This window comes from Drosophila subpulchrella, chromosome 3L, assembly GCF_014743375.2.
Source record: "Drosophila subpulchrella strain 33 F10 #4 breed RU33 chromosome 3L, RU_Dsub_v1.1 Primary Assembly, whole genome shotgun sequence".
NCBI lineage: Eukaryota > Metazoa > Arthropoda > Insecta > Diptera > Drosophilidae > Drosophila > Drosophila subpulchrella.
The window spans coordinates 6,344,453-6,367,567 of record NC_050612.1 but is presented as its reverse complement, the minus strand read 5'-3'; the positions used below and the strand labels follow the sequence as shown (position 1 = coordinate 6,367,567).

At 38.0% G+C, this 23,115-nt stretch overlaps 2 protein-coding genes and 1 long non-coding RNA gene across 4 annotated transcripts; 2 read left to right on the top strand and 1 right to left on the bottom strand.

The window, feature by feature from the left end:
• Positions 1–76: 76 nt before the first annotated feature.
• LOC119552641 lies at positions 77–942 on the bottom strand. 2 transcript variants are annotated; one of them, XR_005219724.1, is made up of 2 exons: positions 662–942; positions 77–193 (listed from the first exon to the last, which is right to left on the bottom strand). It is a non-coding gene; the product is annotated as an uncharacterized LOC119552641 (long non-coding RNA). The 2 variants fall into 2 exon arrangements; XR_005219725.1 differs by having other exon boundaries at positions 77–175.
• Positions 943–3,334: 2,392 nt separating this feature from the next.
• Positions 3,335–4,292, top strand: LOC119553624. Its single transcript, XM_037864094.1, has 2 exons — positions 3,335–3,433; positions 3,488–4,292. Exon 2 carries the CDS (start codon positions 3,488–3,490, stop codon positions 4,175–4,177), a length of 690 nt encoding a protein of 229 aa, XP_037720022.1. The 5' UTR covers positions 3,335–3,433; the 3' UTR covers positions 4,178–4,292.
• Positions 4,293–5,712: 1,420 nt separating this feature from the next.
• Positions 5,713–12,456, top strand: LOC119553581 (catalase). The gene is made up of 3 exons (XM_037864030.1): positions 5,713–5,899; positions 10,364–11,284; positions 11,683–12,456. Exons 1-3 carry the CDS (start codon positions 5,843–5,845, stop codon positions 12,223–12,225), a joined length of 1,521 nt encoding a protein of 506 aa, XP_037719958.1. The 5' UTR covers positions 5,713–5,842; the 3' UTR covers positions 12,226–12,456.
• Positions 12,457–23,115: the final 10,659 nt, after the last annotated feature.

Here is a 23,115-nt window from a genome sequence, read left to right as displayed (position 1 = left end):
TGCTTTCGCGTTTCACGCATTGCTGCTGCTTCTTCTTCTTCGTCGTCGTCGCTGTCGTGTTGCTCCTTATTTTTTGTTGTATTTTACATTTTTTTTTAGCCGTGGGAAACCTGTCCAGCAGCCTTAAAGCCGCTGTTTTTGTTGCTTTTCGTTTTTCGGCTAAACATTTTCATTGCTAAACAACCACTTGAGACTTTTATTTCATAACTCATTTACTTTTTTGCTGGGTATTTATAAAGATAAAAGCAAGCAAACAGAAACAGCGCAGCAAAAATTCCAAATAAATAAAATTATTGTTGTTGCTCAACGTTCATTGCCACACACACACACAAAGGCGTACAAACACAAGCAGACATCGAGTCAGACACTCACACAGCCGCATGTACATATATAATTTTTTTGGGGCAGCGTTTTTTGTTGTTTCAAGGCAACTTCATTTCTTGACTCTTTTTTTTCCTCCCCCGCAGGGAAACAAAGAAAATTTCACTTGTCTCGCACACACACACACACGGCCAATCACACACAGACACTGGCCTTTCCCAAAGGAAATATAATTTAAAACATTTATTGACACAATTACAAGGTTTTTGCTTCTTTCGCCCGCCGTTGTTGTTGCTGCTGCCGCTTGCTTGCTTTTTTCTTGCTAGTGTTGTTGGCCTACTTTGTGTGTTGTTGTTGTATTTTTTCTCTCTTCTTTTTTTGTTGCTCCAACTTCTCTCCTTGCTTGAAAAAATTTCACACGCGCCGTTTCTTTTTTGTCTCTTTTCTTTACGTAAATTAGATTGCCATTTGAAGTTATCTTTCGGGGGATTGCACTTGGTATTTAGCTATATTATACATATATGTGTTGCACTACATTATATTTATAAACATGTGTATATGTTTATATATATTTTTAAAACGAAAATCAGACGGAGACGAAATGAACATGACAAAAAATAACCTGGGTTTAATTGGTCTAACATTTTGCGCTTAACAGCACGGGCAGTGCTGTAAGGCAACAGCTGTTTCTGCAGGCATTGGTATTTTTCATACTTGTTGGTATATTTATTATACTTCCAGTATATTTTATACTCGTTTACCTAACTTGGTATAAAATTAATATAAAACTGTTTGAAAAAATTTGTAATATAAATCAGAATTAATATACACAAATTTATATAAACGTCAAGTAACAACCGACACTTTTGTCATTTGTATGTGTATTGTACAAAATATTATGAAAAATCAAGATTTTACATTTCTTATTAATGTTTATATTGTCTTAAAATGTATGTTATTAAAATTATACTGAAAATGGTACAAATATCACTTAAAACATTCCTCAAGTAATTGTCTTAAAAGTTTATTTATTTATATAATGCTAACAAGTAATTATAAATTAAATGCTAAAGCCTAGTACTCAGATCGGCTAAGAGTTTCACTAGTCGAAAAATCTTATTCTTTGTAGTGTGACCGAAGTTTTCAAAGTTCACCCGCAATGCATGTAGCATGGTCTTACTGACAAGCAGCTGGGTTTGTTGCCATACGGAAAACAAACCAATTGGAGAAACTTAAAAAGGAGGAGTCTGCTGGTACACAAAGAAGTTAAATTAAAAATAGATGGAATGTTCAACGAATGTTTTTATTTATGTAAATTAGTTGTTTAAAGCATCCTTTTCGTCCCACGGATGCTTCGACATCTTTCCCGCTCCACCGCAGTCCAGCTCCGAGTCCCAATAGGCATATTGGACCTTGAGGAAATGGGAGCCGGATTGGGAACAGGGTTGATCCGCTGATGCTGCAGGAAGTCGCCCAGCGGGCGCCCTATTTTGCTCCTCCCTGTAGAAGGCAGCGCGTCCTCCAGCTCCGCTTAAACTGCCAAGTAGCTGGTGGTTATGGTGTGCGGAGTCCTAATGGAGAGGTCTTCGGAGATCATGTTACTGGTGGTTTTGCTGAAAAGATACTTCTATTAGTAAAACGCAACCAAATTATTTTGGCTAGATCTTACTTTCTTTGCCAGGACACGCCCGGCAGGATGTCCATGTAGAGAGCGAAGTCCCACTCGGCATGTTCCTTCCCACTGGGATTCTCTAGTGGATCTCCTCCAGCACTTCAACTATTCTGCGGACTTGCCCCTGTTGTGGTATTGCTTCCTGTCGGTCAAATCCCACAATAATGGGCAACAGCTTGGATTAGGCGTCCTTTTTCATCTGCACTGACCTCCTTTAACCGTTTTTGGGGTTTTTGTTCCATTTAAAATTTTTTAATTCCCCACCGCTTCTGCACGAACACCGCCAAAGATTAAATTTCTTATTCTTTGGGCCGCGGCTAACGGCGTTCATCGAAAATTCACTCCCGAAATCTGGTATTTTTTCTGGTATTTCCTTAGCTCATCTGAGTACCACGCTGAAAAACAGACCCGACGAAAACCTTTAGCCGCCTGTTTGCCTCTCGCTCACTCCTATGGTTAGCTCGCGGTTTTCGTCGATGTGAGTACTAGGCTTAAGAATGGGCATGAGCTATAGCAGGCTATAGGCCTTCGCTCTTCTGGTTTAGTATAATTTCATTTTGTTTTCTTTGGTCTATTAATCTAGCTTATTTTCTACATGGTTAGATATTTTCAATGTTTTATTTTTATGCTTTTTTTAAAATAAATTTATTAATTTTTTATTTTGTTCTTTTAATAAACTTTTGATTTTATTTTTATTTAAATTAAATTATATTTTATTGATAATTTTTGATTTGATCAGGAAGTTTGAGATGATGTTGAAGTTGTCGATTCTGGGGTTAGCCATAGATAGGATGGGATCAAGGTTGTGGAAAAATTGAGAGCGTTGTGAGGAGAGGGTGGGGCCAGAACATATTATTTGTTGGACATTTATGCGTGCGTTAACGCACAATTAATTGTTACACAATGGGCACAAATTGTTTTTAGCCGTGTCCAGGTAGTGGGCATTGGTTAAGTTTGTGTGTCCTAGTCTGAGTCTGTTTATTATTATTTGTTGCCTCCTCCTCAAGGGAGAGTTTGATAATTTAGCAATTTGTTGATACCAGTAAGATGTTGAACTAAGAATGTTAGTTTGTTTATCTTGTAGTTCTTTTTTTAAGAAGTGGGTAATGTCGTTGGAGTTGTTGTGTCTTAAAAGTTATGTTTTTAAAAATATATTACCAACGAAAATTTTTCCAAGTGCCGCTTAAAACATTTCTCAAGTAATTGTCTTAAAAATTATGTTTTTCAAAATGGAATTACCCCTAAAAACTCCTATAGTATATAAAATAATAAAAAAGAAGTAAAAAAAACGTTGGTATATTTTCTGTACAGTGTGCTTGGTATATTTTACCAAACAAGCCGCGGTACTACTAATTGTAATAGTAACTGCAGTGGCGGGAAGATTTCTTGTTTTCTTTTTTGTTTTAAGTTTTTTCCGCGTTTGAAAACAAAAATAGCAAGGTAAATGGATGATTTAGGAGCAGGAAAGTTAAATACAGTCGTAATCCATTGCAGATGGCGCCCGACGCCGAGAAACCACAGCCAGAGACGAGGATCTGCGCACTTGGCAGCCATCGGCTGAGGTCCCCGTTTCGAACCATCAGCAATGAGACGCTGCGTAACTTCGCCAGGCTCCTGAATAATGACATCAACAGCGAATCCCTTATTTGCAAGAACTGCTACAGCACCCTCTTTAAACTCTATATGCGGAAGGTCAGCAATGCCAAAAAACATAAGCTCCAGAAGATGGCGGAAACTGTTTCGGATGTAAGCAGTCAGCAGGCTGATTCCTCATCAGATCCCAGCTCCATAATGCCGGAGCCGCTGGGGAAGGCTATGTTGCCCTCCAATCTAAGTTCTGTCATGGAGACCTCTGCCCGTACAAGTGCTGTTTGGCCTGGTGGAATCCATCATATCTCCAGCCAGTCATCCGACGACATGCCCACTACCAGTGCTGCGGCGGCCAAGAAGAGACAACGCTCGGAAAAGAACGATGATATGGCGCCACCTCCGCAAAGGCCACGTTCTGACCTGGCCACCCACGACGCATCCGAGGACGACTACGCGCCCAATTCGAATCTTAGCCTGAACGCCGTCAATGGCACGAGGCTTCCCCACATCCAGCCAATCCCACGAAGACGACCCACTCGGCACCTCAACAAGGAGGCAATGGACATTTACTTGCAGGGCACGACGGGCGGATAAGTCATTTCTTAGTTTATAGGTTTATGTAATGCATGTATGTAAGATTGAATCGACCTTATTGAAATTATAGAATAATTGTTCTTTGTCCTTTTTGTGAAGACTTTAATAAATATGTATAAATAAATAACATAAAACATGGTTACATTTCAATGACTGTTTGTATTCGAAAGAATTTTTGGCAATAGTTTTCAGATGTTCAGTGCTAGGAAATGTTTCGAAAAACAACTGCCAAGTTCAAAAAAGAATGGTAATTGAACTTGGCTGATGTATCGATACCTTTTAGCTCGAAAAGGAGCAGTGTTGCCAAATCAGCTTTTTTTTACTTGACTAGAACAGCGGGAAGCGGGAACTCTGGCTCTTTTTAATTTTAAATCACCTTTTTTAATATCGATATTATGTCACAGACATAATCCTAATCGTCTTCGAGTGTGTCATCTTTATTTTATGTCCAAAAAAATCCAACATTGTTACAACATTACATTGTTGTTAGGAAGAGTTTCCTGTTGAAGAATAAATACAGCGTCAATATACATCTATTAAAATGGGAGAGCACGATACAATAAAGTTTTGAGCGAGAGTAAAACTTTTTAATGACTCTGGGGGCATCGAACGATTTTCTGAATTATCTTCGTATTCAGATGTTGTCCTTGCCATGCCACGCTGAAGTAGAACGTGCGGTTAGCCAAGTAAACATTGTAAAATCAAAAATGAGAAATAGAATAGATGTTACCATTCTTAACTCAATATTGTGTATATGATTAGTCTGATTACAGGTTGCGAAGGAACCAAATATGTTGCGTAGACTACAAGACCCCTTAGAATTTATGAAGCTTATAGGCACAATAGAGGCCTATGACAAGGATAAAAAGAATGATACGGTTGATGTTGAAGATGACATATTAAATATATTATAATATATAATCCTTAATACTAAAAAAAACATTATTTTGTACTCATTTTAATAGAAAGCTAAAGGAAAAAACTGAAGCGCTTTTTTTCAGTTTTTTTTTTCGAAAAATACATATATTTGTATTTTCTATAATAGCAAAATTTGTTTGGGCTTTTTTTTAAGCTTTATTTGGCAAAAAAAAACTTTTTTACCAACCTTGCCCCGCCGAAAACAGCTTTTTTTCTCAGCAAATGTTGGCAACATTGAAAAGGAGTGCAGATTTGTACCACCCTGTATGATAAAAAATACCATTTTAACTTGTTAAAATATACCAAATTATAAAATCGACCAACGCCACATTTTCCCCCACTCTCGGCTGTGTCTCTCTTTCGGAGAGCAGAGCGCAGAATTTTGCATCTCCCTATTTACTGACACTTACGCTGAGGCTATCTCCCTTTTTTACTTGACACTTACGGTGGCTTACGTTTGCTGACACTTACGTTTTGTTTGTGTTAAGTTCACCGCGGATCCAGCTCGCTCTAATCTGGAGCCTTTAGTTCCAAAATACAAAATTCACTAACGCCACATTTTTCCCCCAGCGCATCAACAACAAGTTGGGGCTGGCTATAAAAACAAATGGAACTGCGCTGCAGCTGCTTTATTTGACAGAATTCTCGGCGCAGGTCACAGCAAATCAAAATCAACGTTTGTTCAGTTCGAGCATTTCAAAATTCTGGTTATCCTATCGAGCAAAGATATCAAAAATTCCAGGCACAATGGCTGAACGCGATGCGGCATCCAATCAGTTAATCGACTACAAAAACTCGCAAACGGTGAGTGTGTTGGTGTGCGAGAGCGGGCGGGCGTGTGTGCGTGCCGGCAGGAAAATAAAAAAAGAAGGAAAGAGAAGGGAGAAACATTGTTCAAAGTAAAATAAACAAAAAACAAGGCAAATTAAGCAACGATTGCTATGGGCCTGTACTTTTCAGTACAATTAAAATTGCGAAATGCAACAAAGGCCCGTAAATTTGAAAGCTGTTTCGCCACAGTTCAAAGTTCAAGGCGGTCGCTTTTTCTCGCCTACTCTCTCTTCTATTTATTTACACAAATCTTATCGGACCCAACTGATAAACCTTATCAGTGTGGCAATACTTCCAATTGGATTTGTATTTTCTGCACCTAATCCAAAGTTTGGTTTAGGCAGTTCTTTATTTCTTGGGTTTTCTTTTTCACAATCCAAAGTTTAGTTTAGTTTCCCTATTTTCTAACCTTGGCTAACCTTTGCCTTTCAGTTTATTTTCATTTTCCGCCTTCGTTTTCACTTAGCACTTCCATTTTCATTTGGCAAATGCACTGTGCATTCGATTTTACTCATTCAAAATTGCTCGTTTGCACTTTCGTGTTAATTATTCGCTTTCGCTTTTGGTTAAAAGCACAGGTTAAATGGGTTATTTCAATTGAAAAATCGTGCCTTCTCAAATTTTTAAACAAATATTGTTCGCTTTGTACTTGGCACACTCTGAAATTTAGTATTTTATTATAAGCAAAAATGTTTGAAACCCATTTGAGAACATTTTAAAACTTGTTACTTAATATTCTGAGTATCTTGTAGAATTATATTTCGGCTTATTTGTTATTGTGGAACTTTCTACATAAAAACAATAGTAAACATTAACAAAAATATTTAAAACCTATTTTTGTACATTTTTAAACGTGTTACTTTATATTCTGCAAATTTTGTAGAATGAAAATGTTTATATGTATATTGTCTTATACAATTTTGTCGAATTATATTGCTTTGGCATATTTGTTATTATGGAACTTTCTTCAGGTGTAACTATTTCAAAAATGTATTAACAAATGATACGAAATCATAAATTTAGGGCAATTATGAAAAAATCAATCACTTATTTGCTTTCGCTTTTGGTTGAACACACAGACTAAATGGGCAATTACAATTGAAAAATCGTGCCTTCTTAAATTTTTAAACAAATATTGTTCATGTTTGTATTTTTCACACTCTGAAACTAAGTATTCTGTTATACTCAAAAATGTATGAAACCTATTTTTGTACATTTTTAAACTTGTTAATTTATATTGTGCAAAAAATCGTGAAAATCAAAAGTAATTATTAACATAAAAGTTCATAATCAATTTTTTTACATTTTTAAAAGTGTTACTTTATATTCTTAAAAATTTTGTGGAATTAAAATGTGTTTATGCTGTCTTATAAATTTATGCCGAGTTATATTGATTTGTCACATTTATTATTATGGAACTTTCTACATTCAGGTGCAATAATTTCAAAAATATATCATGGATTACATGGAATGAAAAATATAGGGCAATCGTGAACAAATCAATAGTAAACACACCCTTTTTTAACGCCCTCCACTTATAGAAATTACTTTTAATTACAGCATTTATTACTCAGCAAATTTCCCAATGGTTTTCCCCTCATAAATCGATAAATGAAAAAAAATATTCAGCATACATAGCTGTTTGTCAACTGATAAGCATAAAAACAGCTAAGTAGTTGGCCCAAATAGATTAGATTTATTAGATGTGTAAACATTTTTGGGCGCGAACTTGGGAAGGTAACAAAAATACCATTCATTCTGTATTTCCGATAGTTTTAGATTTCCAAGAAGTAATATATATGGTACGTTTTTATACTAAGGTAAATTAATAATATTAACCGTGCCATTCATTTAGGAACTATTGAAAGATACGTCATTCAGGGTACAATTTACCTTTCGAAAACTAGTACATATATCTCGCATCCCTGATATTAAGTGCATTTTGTGCATTGAGTCATGAAGCCAATTACTTTATTATCGAATAAAACAAACAATTACCAATATTTGTTATATATATATTATATGAACTTTTCGAGGACCGCGAATAGTTGATTGCGCCGACTTGAGGTTGGAAAATTCGCTGGGAGTCAATGGACTTTGCGGCGACCGGCTCAATGTTGCATAAACTGGTTGCATTGGGCTTCGACGATCAAGTGACAACGAACCCGGCCTAAACCCGTTTTGGGTTCAGTTCGAAAAGGCTAGACCGCCTAGGAAAATGCGATCGCCAGCCATTAGTCAACGCAAATTTTCTTTCTCCGATTTGGTTATGCAACTGAGCTGAAACGCCCGGTCAGTACCGACTTGTATGTGAGAATATGTTTCGAAATGACCCAGAAAAGAGAGCTCCACAGTTGGTTGGTTCGTGTTGTTTTAGTCGATTTTGACCTTCTATGACGAAACTGTGAAAACTGCATTCTGTCAGGCAATTAAATGTTTGCCTTTGTTTCGGTGAATAATCATGGCAACTAGGTTCTTTGTTCTTTGAGAATCTTGCAATCAATTTTAATTATTATCCAAGAAATTCCGATTGCAGGGAAAATATTCCAAGGAACATTGCAACTTAAAGCATTGCGGAAGGTCATACATTTGGCGAGGTATAGGAAAATAATAGGAAATCCATTCCAATTAAATAATAAGTATATTAAATACCTTTTTAAGTTTACTAAATCTTTTCCTGTTTATCCATTTCTGTTTGTATTTATTTTTCATTTGTATATCATATTAATATTAATATTTAACAGTAATTAAACTTTTGCGTACTTAAAATTCGAACTTTCAAAATCCGAAAAAATGTAAATTCTTCAAAATATAGAGAATTATACACTTTTAGTACAGCTTTCCTATTCTCTGTTCCTTACCCCCCTTAAATGACTGTTTTTTGATAAATGATATCTAGAAGACAATGTCATCTGTACCACCCTTTATCAGATGCACTGATCTCATAATGCTACCTCATTAAGGTGCTGTCTGCCTTCTTTGTGTCATTGGCATCTCCGACAAGTTGCAATTAAAAACTTTCCTGTGGACTGTGTATTTTGCATTTATTTTCTAGATCGGGCGAGGTTCTCTTATCAGTGTGCTCTTCGCTTTGAGATATACAACCACAAAGGCAAGGAGGCTTTGATAGGAACCAGATTGACTTGTTGGTTTGCCATTCCCGGTTTGCTTCACTTTTCGTATCTGCCCCCTGAAGTGGCCCCATATTCTTGTCTCAAAGTGCAAACCGTTCTGATTGAAACGAGCAAAAAAGGAACCAACAAGAGCAGAAAGCTTTCGGAATGTATATAGAAGTCGCCTAAAATTAAAAATGTATAAGGGAAGCTCACAATCAGGTGACTTTAATATAAGCATCAAAATGATAATATAGACATTTTATTAATTTTTCAACTCCACGACTGTAGATAATTTAATACTATACTGAGTAAAGCTGCCCCCTTTTACTCATTCGACTTCTAAGAACTAAGATTTGATAAAGTTAAGAGCCAACTAATTCCAAAAACAATTAAAGACTTCGTTACTATTACCCCAAATCGTAATCGCACCTGAGTAATATCTAAACGACTTTGTGGTGAAATATAAACAGCAGCTTAATTTATATGTTTGACACGTCACCAGAGGCTTCACTTTGATAAACAACCTACATATATAAAAATTCTGTATGCACTGTTCTAGAAATGCTTTCAAATTAGAATTTCGCATGGCGTTGTCAGGTTTCAAATACATTAGCTAAACAGTGCGCATTAACCGGTGACAGTTTTGCAAATTGTTGGCTGAGTTAATTTTATAATGACTTGTTGGCTTGCATGCGAAATAAACGATAAGGTGATTAAGGAGCGGTGTCCGATTACTCCTGGGAAATTAATTGAAAGCCAGGAAGATGAGGATGGAGACACTTTGGGATAATCAGATTATATCGAGTGATAAATGACTGGCAGTTAGTGGGCTAATTGAAATTTCAGCTTGAACAATACAGTTTTATTAGCCTAATGGAATATACCTAATATTTTATTGATCTTGGTGTGGCAATTAAATGAATTTACCTTATTGAGTTATTGTTTTTGAATTTAATGTATTGTAGTATGGAACCATGGCTCCTTTTAAGCACTAAAAACACCTGTGCTCTCCCTTTTATTAACAAATGCAAAAATGCTTCTCAAAGTGCCCCCCCCTGAAGAGATAAGCTCTGCAATCTTTATGTTTATGTTTTTCGCGACTCCAAAGATTATAAATAAAAAACTAAAGTCCGCAGCCGAAAAAGAATTATCGCTAAAGCGCCGATAAGATTAGACGATACTTTGAACTGGTATTATATAAGAAAACGTTACAGAGCTGCACTTTAGAGGCATGGTTACTAATTTGTGACATATGCAAAATTTTGATTTAAGTTAGCAATACAAATAACCTTAATAAACCTATTTTCTTATATTTTTGCAGGTTTCACCGGGAGCTATTACCACTGGTGCTGGAGCACCCATTGGAATCAAGGATGCCACCCAGACGGTGGGTCCCCGCGGTCCCGTCCTGCTGCAGGACGTGAACTTCCTGGATGAGATGTCCCACTTCGACAGGGAGCGCATTCCGGAGCGTGTGGTGCACGCCAAGGGAGCTGGTGCGTTCGGTTACTTTGAGGTGACCCACGATATCACCCAGTATTGTGCCGCCAAGATTTTCGACAAGGTGAAGAAGCGCACTCCCCTGGCTGTGCGGTTCTCCACCGTGGGTGGTGAGAGCGGATCAGCTGATACGGCCCGCGATCCCCGAGGATTTGCCATCAAGTTCTACACCGAGGATGGCGTCTGGGATTTGGTTGGCAACAACACACCGATCTTCTTCATTCGCGACCCGATCCTGTTCCCCAGCTTTATTCACACGCAGAAGCGCAACCCTACAACACACCTTAAGGATCCGGACATGTTCTGGGACTTCCTCACCCTGCGCCCGGAGTCGGCTCACCAAGTCTGCATCTTGTTCAGCGATCGCGGCACCCCCGACGGCTATTGCCACATGAACGGCTATGGCTCCCACACCTTCAAGCTGATCAATGCCAAGGGTGAGCCTATCTACGCCAAGTTCCATTTCAAGACGGACCAGGGCATCAAGAACCTGGACGTGAAGACCGCCGACCAGTTGGCCAGCACCGATCCGGATTACAGCATTCGCGACCTGTACAACAGGATCAAGACCTGCAAGTTCCCCAGCTGGACGATGTACATCCAGGTCATGACCTTCGAGGAGGCCAAGAAGTTCAAGTACAACCCCTTCGACGTGACCAAGGTCTGGTCTCAGAAGGAGTATCCTCTGATTCCCGTGGGCAAGATGGTGCTGGATCGCAATCCCAAGAACTACTTTGCTGAGGTTTGTTAACTGAAGTAGTTATTTAGTTACAGTTAGTACAAAAAGAACAAAATTATTTTACATTTTGTGAATTTATTGAGTGAAAATATTGGAGTTATAATTAGTTAAGGGATTTTTCTGCAGCCTTAAATCAACTCAAGTCATGTTGTAATCCAAATAAGACTGTTCAACAACAACACGCTGAGCTTTCGGGTTATCGTATAATTATTTTGTTTTACCACTTAGATATTTCTTTGAATTCAAGCTGGAACATGTTACCTTTCTTATATTAAAATTTTAATTTATTAGGTGTTTCTTTTTGCTTATGGCAAAACCAATGAGGCATTAAGTAATGTTTATTATTTCATATTTTTCATTTACCTATGTACTAATTTTTGGGTATATCTTTTAACTCGTAGGTGGAGCAGATTGCCTTCAGCCCGGCTCACTTGGTGCCCGGCATTGAGCCCTCTCCCGATAAGATGCTCCAGGGTCGTCTGTTCTCGTACTCGGACACTCATCGTCATCGCCTGGGTGCGAATTACCTGCAGATTCCGGTGAACTGCCCCTACAAGGTGAAGATAGAGAACTTCCAGCGGGATGGACCCATGAATGTTACGGACAACCAGGATGGTGCCCCCAACTATTTCCCGAACTCCTTCAACGGTCCGCAGGAGTGCCCCAGAGCCAGGGCTTTGTCCTCTTGCTGTCCAGTCACTGGAGATGTCTACCGCTACAGCAGCGGCGATACGGAGGACAACTTCGGCCAAGTCACCGATTTCTGGGTGCACACGCTGGACAAATGCGCCAAGAAGCGACTGGTGCAGAACATTGCCGGTCATTTGAGCAACGCCAGCCAGTTTCTGCAGGAGCGAGCCGTCAAGAACTTCACATTGGTGCATGCTGATTTCGGTCGCATGTTGACCGAAGAACTCAACCTGGCCAAGTCCTCGAAGTTCTAAGCAGGAGGCATTCCCTCCCATCCGACTTGGATGTTGACCTTAATTATGATTAATCTACTGGAACTTAACACCACCCACCCCGAAATTGACTAACAAAAGCGAACGCTTTTCGGATCTTTGGTGGCGGGCTAAAATTGATTTAACCACATAATGTGTCTTGTCTTGTTTTGATATTCAAAATTGTCTTAGTTATACACGAAATACAAATATATGCAGTGGATATATAATAAATTCTTTATATTTTGATAACAGATTTGTACTTTTCACTTTGATTGTGTCCTTTTTTGCTTGCAAACGGAACGTTTTATACAGTCCAGTTTTCTGAGCATTTTCTTTTCCCTAAGTTTCGAAATCGTAAACTGATTTTCATTTCAGAATAAATACCTATGGTTACAGACACAACATTTGGTTTTCATTTAAATTACATATTTATAAGTACAAATCTGATGATGTATGATACAATTTCAAAAGTTTTCGGCATGTTGATTAGGGTGTGTCGATTTGGGAGTCTTTAAGTCGTTGCGGGGACCTAATATATGGACAATTCTGGGCAATATTGCCAAAGAAACTAGGTCTCAAAAATCTTGTTTGACTCTCCGCATTTGAAATAGAAAAATACTCATTTTTTGAATAAAAATATTTCAGTAGTCTTTAAATTTTTACATTGCTATGTTGCTTAAAATGTTATGATGCGTTCGGGGAAGCAAAATCTGTGTCGAAATTCTAAGCCACAATGGCTAAAGAACTACATATGTACATATGTATATGCGCAGTCACGTTTTAACCGCTGCACTTCCAAATAAAAATGTTGGTTTTCTTTTTCAGAAAAATATCAAAGATTTATTTTTAAAGTGTGAACAATTGTGTTAATGATATCGATATTTCGATGTACCAAATACTTTAACTTTCGTTATTGTTTTGGGTATGTTATGTATTATGTATTTTACAGAAGTATTTAATTTTATTAGGGAGGAAGCTTGGAATATGCGGATGTCGTATACCCTCTGCACACAGCAGCCGTGGCAATTTTAAACTGATTTTTGTTCACATAGGGAATCGCTGAAGCCGACAGCATCGGCAAAAGCAAGAAAATGGTTTTGTTTAGTGCCGTGGGTCTCGGCAGTATATTGCAATGGAACCATGTTTAGACCTGAAGATCTGTCCTGTTAACACTTCTATATCGTTATTCCATGACATTGTTTGGTTCATTCAATAGAACAAGTTTCTCTTAGACTATACGATTTTCAGTAAGTGCGAGCAAGCCAGACATTTGTCAGCACTAATGAGCATTTAATAATCAAAAACAAGAAAGGAAGTTAGCTTCGGCATGCCGAAGTTTTTATACTTTTGCAGTTATAATTATTAAATTTAAAAATACATAAGATGATATTTCCATTATTATTATATTATTTTCCCACCAATTTTCCGATCGTTCCGATTTTGATAAAATTAAATTCGAAATTCAGAACTAATTAAAATATGTTATTTCCAAGCGTAGGAGGTTATAAAAAACACCAAAGATATAATTTGTTAACTTTTTTCCCGATTATTCCTATGGGACCTATAAGATATAGTTGTCCGATCCGGCTGGTTCCGACTAACATACTACCTGCAAAAGAAAGAAGTCTTTTGGAAAAGCTTCAGTCCGATAGCTTCAAAGCTGAGAGACAAGTTTGCGTAGAAACGGAAGGACAGACGGACAGACGGACATGGCTGGATCGACTAGTCTAGTGATAAGATCAAGAATATATATACTTTATGGGGTCGGAAACGTCTCGTTCACTGCGTTGCAAACTTCTGACTGAAATCATTATACCCTCTGCAAGGGTATACAAATTATATTAAAAACATTCCCTAAAGGTTTGTCTAAGCATATCTTTCTTGACCCCCCTTTGTCGGGGATTCATCGATTTTACGGTAACTCCGGGGCGACTGGAACAAAAACACTGTCCAAATGTTTTTATTAAAGATTTTGATAACTGTTGAAATGAAATTTAAAAAACCATTTTTACAATCTTTGCATTTTCTCGTCATGGTGGAGTATGTTGCCAAGGCTAAAGGTTCTATTCCCGTTCGGTATTTCGGCGAGAGAAAGTGCGCTGAAGGACTCTCGCGGAGAGAGTGAAAGGAGCGAGACAAAAAGAGCACACTTTGAGCGTGTTCCTCTGCATGAGTGTTAGTTAATGTGTCAAAAAGGATGACAGGGATTTTCGGGAGCGTGTACGGCTAATCTTTGACTTGGCAGTCTGATAAGTGCGTTGCGTTCGAGAAGTTGTTCGGGGACAAAAACGACTGACCAGAATGACTGTGCAGATTAACCTGGAAACAGCTGGATTGGCGGATGCTACCTCAAGAGGTCGGGTCCTGGGCTGGAAGCAGCACGATGTCCGAGATGCGATTCCAGCCTTTCCCGATATGTTCAGATCAATAGGAGTCACCAATGGAAACCAAATAGCGATAACGTACCTTTGTTCGGTATTACTTTCCGGCTTCTATCTTGAGATAGATTATTCCCAATGGCCTTTTGAACTGGTCAATCACTTCGACCCGGTAGTTTGCGATGACATTTTATCCAATGACCACCAGCTCCTTGTCATCGGGGCTGTCCTCTCGGCCAGCTTCAACCATCTCAACCAAGGACGTCGATTATTCGATTGAATTCGCGGCTCTTTTTATCCAGCGACGGCAGATTAATGTAGAGATAAACAAGGAAGAACGCTATAGTCGAGTACCTCGACTATCAGATACCCGTTACTCAGCTAAAGGGACCAAGGGAAAATGGAGATATGCAAGCAGCAAAGCGAGATTGATATGCGCCACCTACCGGCGGTAGACAGATTTAAGCGTTGTGGGCGTTAGAGTGGACGTGGCAAAGTTTTTTTTGGATCAATCGATAGGTATTGACAAGACCAATACATCTCAGTTAAATTTTTTTATTTAGCATGAAAATAATGGGCGCCACAGGCTTGGGCGGTTTGTGGGCGTTAGAGTGGGCGTGGCATATTCGCGTGACAAACTTGCGCTGCGCTCAAGCGTACGGAATCTAAATCTGAAATCCCATTTCTCTATCCTTGATATTTTCCGAGATATCCGCGTTCATATTTACGATTTTTTGAAGTTTGTGGGCGGTTTGTGGGCGTTCAAGTGGGCGTGGCAAACTTTTTTTTGGGTCAACCGATAGGTATTGATGAGAAGAATACATTTCAGTTAAAATTTTTATTCTAGCGGTTTATGGGCGTTAGTGTGGGCGTGGCAGTCTATTGAAACAAACTTGCGCTGCGTAAGAAGCTCAGGAATCTGCACGCCTAATCTCAATAGCCTAGCTCTTATAGTTTCCAAGATCTCAGCGTTCATCCGGACGGACAGACAGACGGACAGACGGACATGGCTAGATCGACTCGGCTAGTGATCCTGATCAAGAATATATACACTTTATGGGGTCGGAAACGCTTCCTTCTGCCTGTTACATACTTTCCGACGAATCTAGTATACCCTTTTACTCTACGAGTAAAGGGTATAAAAACGGCCGCAAAAACGGAGCCGGTTACGAAAATTATGATCTGAATCATAGTGATATTTCAGAAAAAATTCGACATTAGACAAAAAAAGGCGCGAAGACGAATGAGCTGATGCCTAAGTTTTAACAAGATGCTAAACGCCATTGCATACTATGTCGAATTCAGTTGTAAGATACAGCAAGAGCCTACTATGGCAATAAATATATAAAGATATAAGATAATATAAAGATCACACCAAATTCGGCGACTCTTCAATGGATATCTCGTCGGATGATGGAAAAAAACAATTATATTACCACAACGTAACCAAATGCTTTTAGGCAAAAACCTACTTTTACCTAAATATATAATGGAATAATATAACTTAAGACTACTACAACTACACTACTTAGATCAAAAAATGTATTTAAAGCCGCGTAATATAGAAAAAAAATCACAGTAACAGCGCACTCTTCACTCAGAGCGAAATTTCAGTTTGTCGAGCTGAGGCCAACATTCCCTAAATTTGTATTCGACTTTCGTACTGTAAACACAACTTTTCGCAAAAATAATAAATACATTTTTTGTTTTAACACAATACATAGGAATTTTTCCAACTAATCCTTTTTGACAAAATATATAAAACTATATGCAATTAGTTTCAGAAATGTCTGTTATTCTACGTTTTCTTTCTTTAAAATGTGTTTCTTTGATGTTACTTATATGTTTATACTATAACTATAATTAACATAATGGACACTTCGCAGAATAAGGAAAGAAAGTCAATGGATTCTGAACCATATTTTTTTTGCAGTCTTAAACAATTCGGAATCCCAATTTTCTTTTATATTTTCCTTCTTTTTTTTTAGCATTGATTCCATCATGTTTTAGCCATTCAGTCATTCTGGTGATACATATCTACCCTATTCTCTAAATCGCTCTATTTTAAAAATTCAAAAAGTTGAATTTTCCAAATTTTGGTAATACTCTAGAAGCGGGGCATGTGCTACAAAAATCGCGAAAAAATTACCCTCGGTGGACCGCAATTTCTTACGATTTTACGTGCAGAAGATTATCGGCGGAAATGAATGGTTCTCTTGTAATTGCATTTTAAAGTTGCGTGTCTTGCTATAAAAACCAATAACCATTTTCTAGGATTTTAAGGGCTGTGCATAAAAAACAAGTAGGTTTTTGATACTTAAATCAAAAATTCCACTTTTGGTTCTTGTTTATTATAGATACTTGCAAAGGGTGCTTTTTAATGTATAAACCCTTTCTTGCCATGGGCGAAGAAGAAGTGTTTGCTTTTCTGCAGCAGTGTAACGAAAACAACTCTATCGAAGTGGTCTCGCAGAGAAAAGGTAGATAGAGGTGGGCTCCAGTGAAAATGATAATAATGTGGGATTGGTTTTTCTGATTTAAATGAAAAGTCCCACTAATTGTAATTTTATTATAATATGTTTATGGTTTTATTTAAAAGGAATAGTGATAAGTAGTTCTGAATATAGTTTTAGGTATTTAATAGGGATTTTAACAGCGTTTTGGATTATTACTCGCGTCGTTCTTTAACTTCGTATATATTTCACGCCTTTCTTCTTCGTCTCTCTCGTTCTAAGTGCTCGCCCAAGACTTTCTTTTTCACCTCGCCAATAATTAGTAGTGCTGTTCATTTGTGGTCGGTTTGGCTGACAAGAATGCCAGACCTATTTGCACACTAACGATAAGTAACGATCAAATAATGATTTAAGGTAATAATTGTTTATTTTAAGGAATTTGTAAAGAGAAATAATTAAATTCCCCGTCGGCGATAAAGAGCGCAGCGTTCAAGCCAAGGCGTAGGTGCAATATATCGCAGCGGAAGGGACTTCTGTCCATCCCACTCGTGCATGAGTGTAACGAGGAGAACTCGTTGGTCCGAGTGGTCTCGCCGAGAAAAGTGAGAAAGAGGGCTCCGGTAAAAATGGCAGAGGAAGAACCGGCCAGAAAAACTAGGAGGCCGGGCCCGCTTCTACACAAATTCCACCGATCCAGAAGTGTAACGAAAACAAACTTCGATAGAAGTGGTCTCGCCGAGAAAAGGTAGATAGAGGAGGGCTCCAGTGAAAATTACAGATGAAGAACCGGCCAAAAGAACTAGAAGGAAGGTCGGACCCCATTCTCCACCAAGTCTCACGGAGGACTCCACACCGTTCCAGGAGTGTAACGAAGACAACTCGATCGAAGTGGTCTCGCCGAGAAAAGGGAGTAAGAATATAAGAATAAAAACATGGAAGAACCTGTGAGAAAACCTAGAAGGAAGGCAGCCCCAACATCTCATCCAATCATTTATCTTTTTTTTAAATACTTACAATTTACTATCTCGAGTTTCAGGAATCCACCGACACGGACAACTAAAAGGAATAGGCATTGAATAGCACTGAAATTGGTTTGCAATGTGGAGTATGCTTTTATTAGATAAACCACAATAAAAAAACAATATACCACCACCGGAAGTCCACCAGAACCTTTAGCACATGTGGCGCAGCTTTCTGCACCAAAAATATTGAAGCATACCACCTAAAAACACAGCGTCATGTTCACTATGTAAGGGGTAAGTAATGAAAAATGAAACTTTTCATTTTTTAAGTCCCTGGAAGATCAACAGGACGAAAATAAAACAAGAAATATAATGGACAATAACAACGAATTTTTTTTCATTAAAAAAAAAAAATGTTAAATTAAGGTTTTTTTAGTCTTCGTATATGTGTTGAAAATTTGACCTTTCCTTAATTTCTTAAAAATCTTATTTGCTTTGCATCTTTCTGTTGGATTCTATTGTTTACTTTATTCCTTAGCCAAAGACTTCCTCCCGAATTCTAGAACTTCAATTTTATGAACTTTCAAGTCCGGACATACATATATACATTTAAACAAGGTTATTAAACTTCTTTTGTTATCTCATTTTTCAAAACTTTTCTGCTCTACGTGTACTTTTATTTTGGAGTCTGGCACTAAAAGAACCTAATTATTAGTTGTCTCAGCATGACCAGGTTGCTTATCAAAAACTTCTCGAAACGCAAAGTACAAAAAAGACCTCAACTCGTAAATATGCTCAATATAAACTCTGAAATACTGAATCGATTTGCGTGTTCGGTCCCATTTTCCGCTAATGCGACTTATACCCGTCTCTTTCCTACACGTGTATTTCTTATGGAGTAAAAAGTCGCTAAAGCGAAAACCCCCTCTGTGTGATAGGCCTTAAAACTATCGTGATATTCTGAAAAATATCGATGGCGGTTACCGGGACCCAACCATCGATATTATCAACAGTACCATCTTCTGAATAAATACTGAATCGGTTTTCTGCTTCAGCGAGTTCTAGCAACTTTTCCCCGTCTCTTTTTAGCAGGTGTATCTCTTTCGGAAGAAAATATCGCTGAAGCGGATTTTGGTCGCTGAGGCGGAACCCCGCCATCTGAATAGGCTATTTCTTTGAAACCCAAGTGATATAAATGAATTGCAAAACTATCGTTAAATTCTGAAAAAAATCGATGGCGGTTTCCGGGGACCAACCATCGATATTATCAATAGTACCATCGATTTTTTTGCGGCTCTATTTAACAAGGGATTCGTCATCTTTGGGTGAAGTGCCATTAGCCATCGCCGATCGCTTGTAGTCCCCTACTTTCTTTCCTTATTCTGCCAAGTGCTTGTTATGTTAACTATTTATTACCAATACATTAAAGAAACATTTTATAAAATGAGTAAAATGAGACATTTGTGAATCTAATTATTGTAAAGAAATGTATCAACTTCGTTAAAAAGAATTACTTGTGACTTGTATAAAAATGTAACTGAAAACTGCTTACGTATTGTTTTAAAACCAAAATGTACTTATTACTTATGCGTTTACTGTACGAAAGTGTAGTACAAACTGATATTTCGCTTTGAATGAGGGGTATGCTGTTACTGCGATTTTTGTTCTGTTTTGAACGGCTTGAAATACAAATAGTCGTAGTCATCATCGGAGTTGTATTAGTAGTAATCTTTTTAATCCAATACAAATAAAAGCACAAAATATTCATGTTAAGGGACACATGCATACGAGTTTTTCACAGACTTGTTTTCAGGACCAAAGATAGCGCTATACTCGATTGCCTTAACTGTTCCCCAGATTGCACACCATTCCCTATATCTTTTTAATATCCGGCTTAACAAATTGTTGGCATGTAGATGTATATTGATATTGTTGTTTTTGAGATCACAGCTTTCATATGGACGAACAGACAGTCGGGCAGACGGACATGGTTAGATCGATTCGGCTAGTAATCCTGATCGAGATTATATATACTTTATGGAGGTCGGAAATGCTTTCTTCTTCCTGCTTCATATTTTCCGACAAATTTTTTTAACCCTTCAACTCTACGAGTAACGGGTACAATAACAATGACAAAATTAAGAAGGATATTGTGTGGGGCACATCTCATTGAGTTCAATTTTATTGTGTGTGTGTATACATATGATACATTGAGTTGCTTATTAATTAATTATTAATACATTGAAAACAAATCTGTATTTTATGATTTTAAGAAAGCGCGTTCAGTTACATGCTGGTCTTTCATAAGACAAAGAACACACTTTAGACCTGAGCCCAACCTTTCTGACAAAACGAAAAAAACTACCAGGCGTAATCAGACAACTTAACGCCTACGTCGCTAGATGGGACAGAGTTCACATTTGTGAGTACCAGAACTTATATCCTCTGCACACAACCGCCTAAAATCGCTGTTGCATTTTTACATATATCAATTATTTTGTTCTGAATAGTTTGGCTTAAATATGTAACATTTTTTTTCCATTGACAATATATAGTCGTAAAATAGCACGAATACTGCCTTTATTTCCATTATTACCAGTTTCATATTCCCTTTCACCCAAAAGAATAAGATCTGTCGTTTGTTATTGTTATGTTGTTTGGGGGATAGGATCAATTCACATCAAAACACCGCTGCCATCCCGGCTCCGTAGAACGTCTTTTTATCTACGCCGGGATGGTAAACGGCACAAAAAGGCGACGGTCACTTTGAAAAATTAGTGATTATAAAAGCCAACAACGTATTGTGATAAATATAATTTAAAATGTAATATTGTGAAAAATAAACAACTATTTGTTAATAATGGAACATTATATATGTAGGTGGATACCAATTGATTTTTAAAAGTTTATGACTGCTACAAGGGTTTATGTTATTTGAAATGCTGATCCAAAGTTTTATGGGGCACTTTTGTGGTGGATAACGAAAAATCGCGAATTCTTAAGATGGCCAAGGTGCCTTATGTGCATAGAATTCATATAATTCGAAAGTAATGAATTGTTTTTCCATTGGCATTATTATACCCGTTACTCGTAGAGTAAAAGGGTATACTAGATTCGTCGGAAAGTGTGTAACAGGCAGATGGAAGCGTTTCTGACCCCATAAAGTATATATATTCTTGATAAGGCCGATCACTAGCCGAGTCGATCTAGCATGTCCGTATGAACGCTGAGATCTCGGAAATTATAAGAGCTAGGCTATTGGGATTTGGCATGCAGATTTCTGAGCTTCTTGCGCAGCGCAAGTTTGTTTCAGCAGGGTGCCACGCCCACTCGCCCAAAACTGTGGCTCCTACAGTTTTGATGCTAGAATACAAATTTTAACAGAAATGTACTGTTCTTATCAGTACCTATTGATTGACCCAAAAAGTTTGCCACGCCCACTTTAGATTTAGATTCCGTAGCCTTGTACGCAGCGCAAGTTTGTTACGCGAATATGCCACGCCCACTCTAACGCCCACAAGCCGCCCAAATCTAGGGCGCCCACAATTTTCATGCTAGATAACAATAAATAAAATGTATAAGTCTCGTCAATACCTATTGATTGGCCCCAAAAAAAGTTTGCGCGCCCACAAGTAATGAATTGATTTTACATCGGCATTATATTTTTAAAAGTAATTCATTGTTTAGCATTACCTAATGAAACCAGATTTCATAAGCACTTCTTTTTTAATTGTAATGCCAGCCCCACTTCGTCTCCATTAACAGATCGCCTGTGGGCGAAACTTTATGGTGCGACACATTGATAAGGACGCCATTGAGTTGCACGAGAACTGTTTGCCCTTGCCAAAGGAACACTTCAAGTACGAGTAGTTTGGATTGGCTAGCAAGAGAAATTAATTTTAGTTTTAGAAACAAAATTCATAGTGTACTAAAAAAATTGTTTAAATGTGTGAACCTTTTTGGTTCTGGGACTTCTAATCACTGGGACTGGGACTTGAGAGTTAAAAAGGAAAAGTACATTTTTGGACTTGTTAAATTTTTAATTCTTATATTTAGTCGAAAGTATCAACTTGTTACACACAGATTCATTTTAATGCCTATATTCCTTGTAATTTTTTACATTTACGTCAAAATGCTGTAGGCGTGACGAAAATCTTTGACAAACTACAACTTTTGAGCGGGACTTTTTATTTGTTAATCGCCAATGGATAAATCCTTCTCTCTCTATAATTATATAACTTAAATCTGTTTCTAAAACGCATTTTAAAAATATTTCCTAAGGGTTTGCCTGAGCATATCTTTCTTTCATTACTAAAGAACATGACGTAGGACTTGAAAAGGATCGGATTTATTCGGCACGACTCACTATGGGGCGACTAGAACAAAATCCCTGTCCAAATGTTTTTTTAAGATATTGAAAACTGTTGAAATGCAACTTAAAAAACAATTACTTCTTTCTTCTTTGCTTTCTCTTGTCATCGTGGATTTTGTTGTCGAGGCTAAAGGTTCTGTTCCTATCGCCTGTCTACTCTTTTTCGGTATTTCGACCAGAGAAAGTGTGCTGAAGGACAATCGCGGAGAGAGTGAAAGGAGCGAGACAAAAAGAGCACACGTTGAGGGTGTTCCTCTGCATGAGTGTGAGTTAATGTGTCAAAAAGGATGACGGGGATTTTCGGGAGCGTGTACGGCTAATCTTTGACTTGGCAGTCTGATAAGTGCGTTGCGTTCGAGAAGTTGTTCGGGGACAAAAACGACTGACCAGAATGACTGTGCAGATTAACCTGGAAACAGCTGGATTGGCGGATGCTACCTCAAGAGGTCGGGTCCTAGGCTGGAAGCAGCACGATGTCCGAGATGCGATTTCAGCCTTTCCCGATATGTTCAGATCAATAGGAGTCACCAATGGAAACCAAATAGCGATAACGTACCTTTGTTCGGTATTACTTTCCGGCCTCTATCTTGAGATAGATATTCCCAATGGCCTCTTGAACTGGTCAATCACTTCGATCCGGTAGTTTGCGATGACATTTTATCCAATGACCACCAGCTCCTTGTCATCGGGGCTGTCCTCTCGGCCAGCTTCAACCATCTCAACCA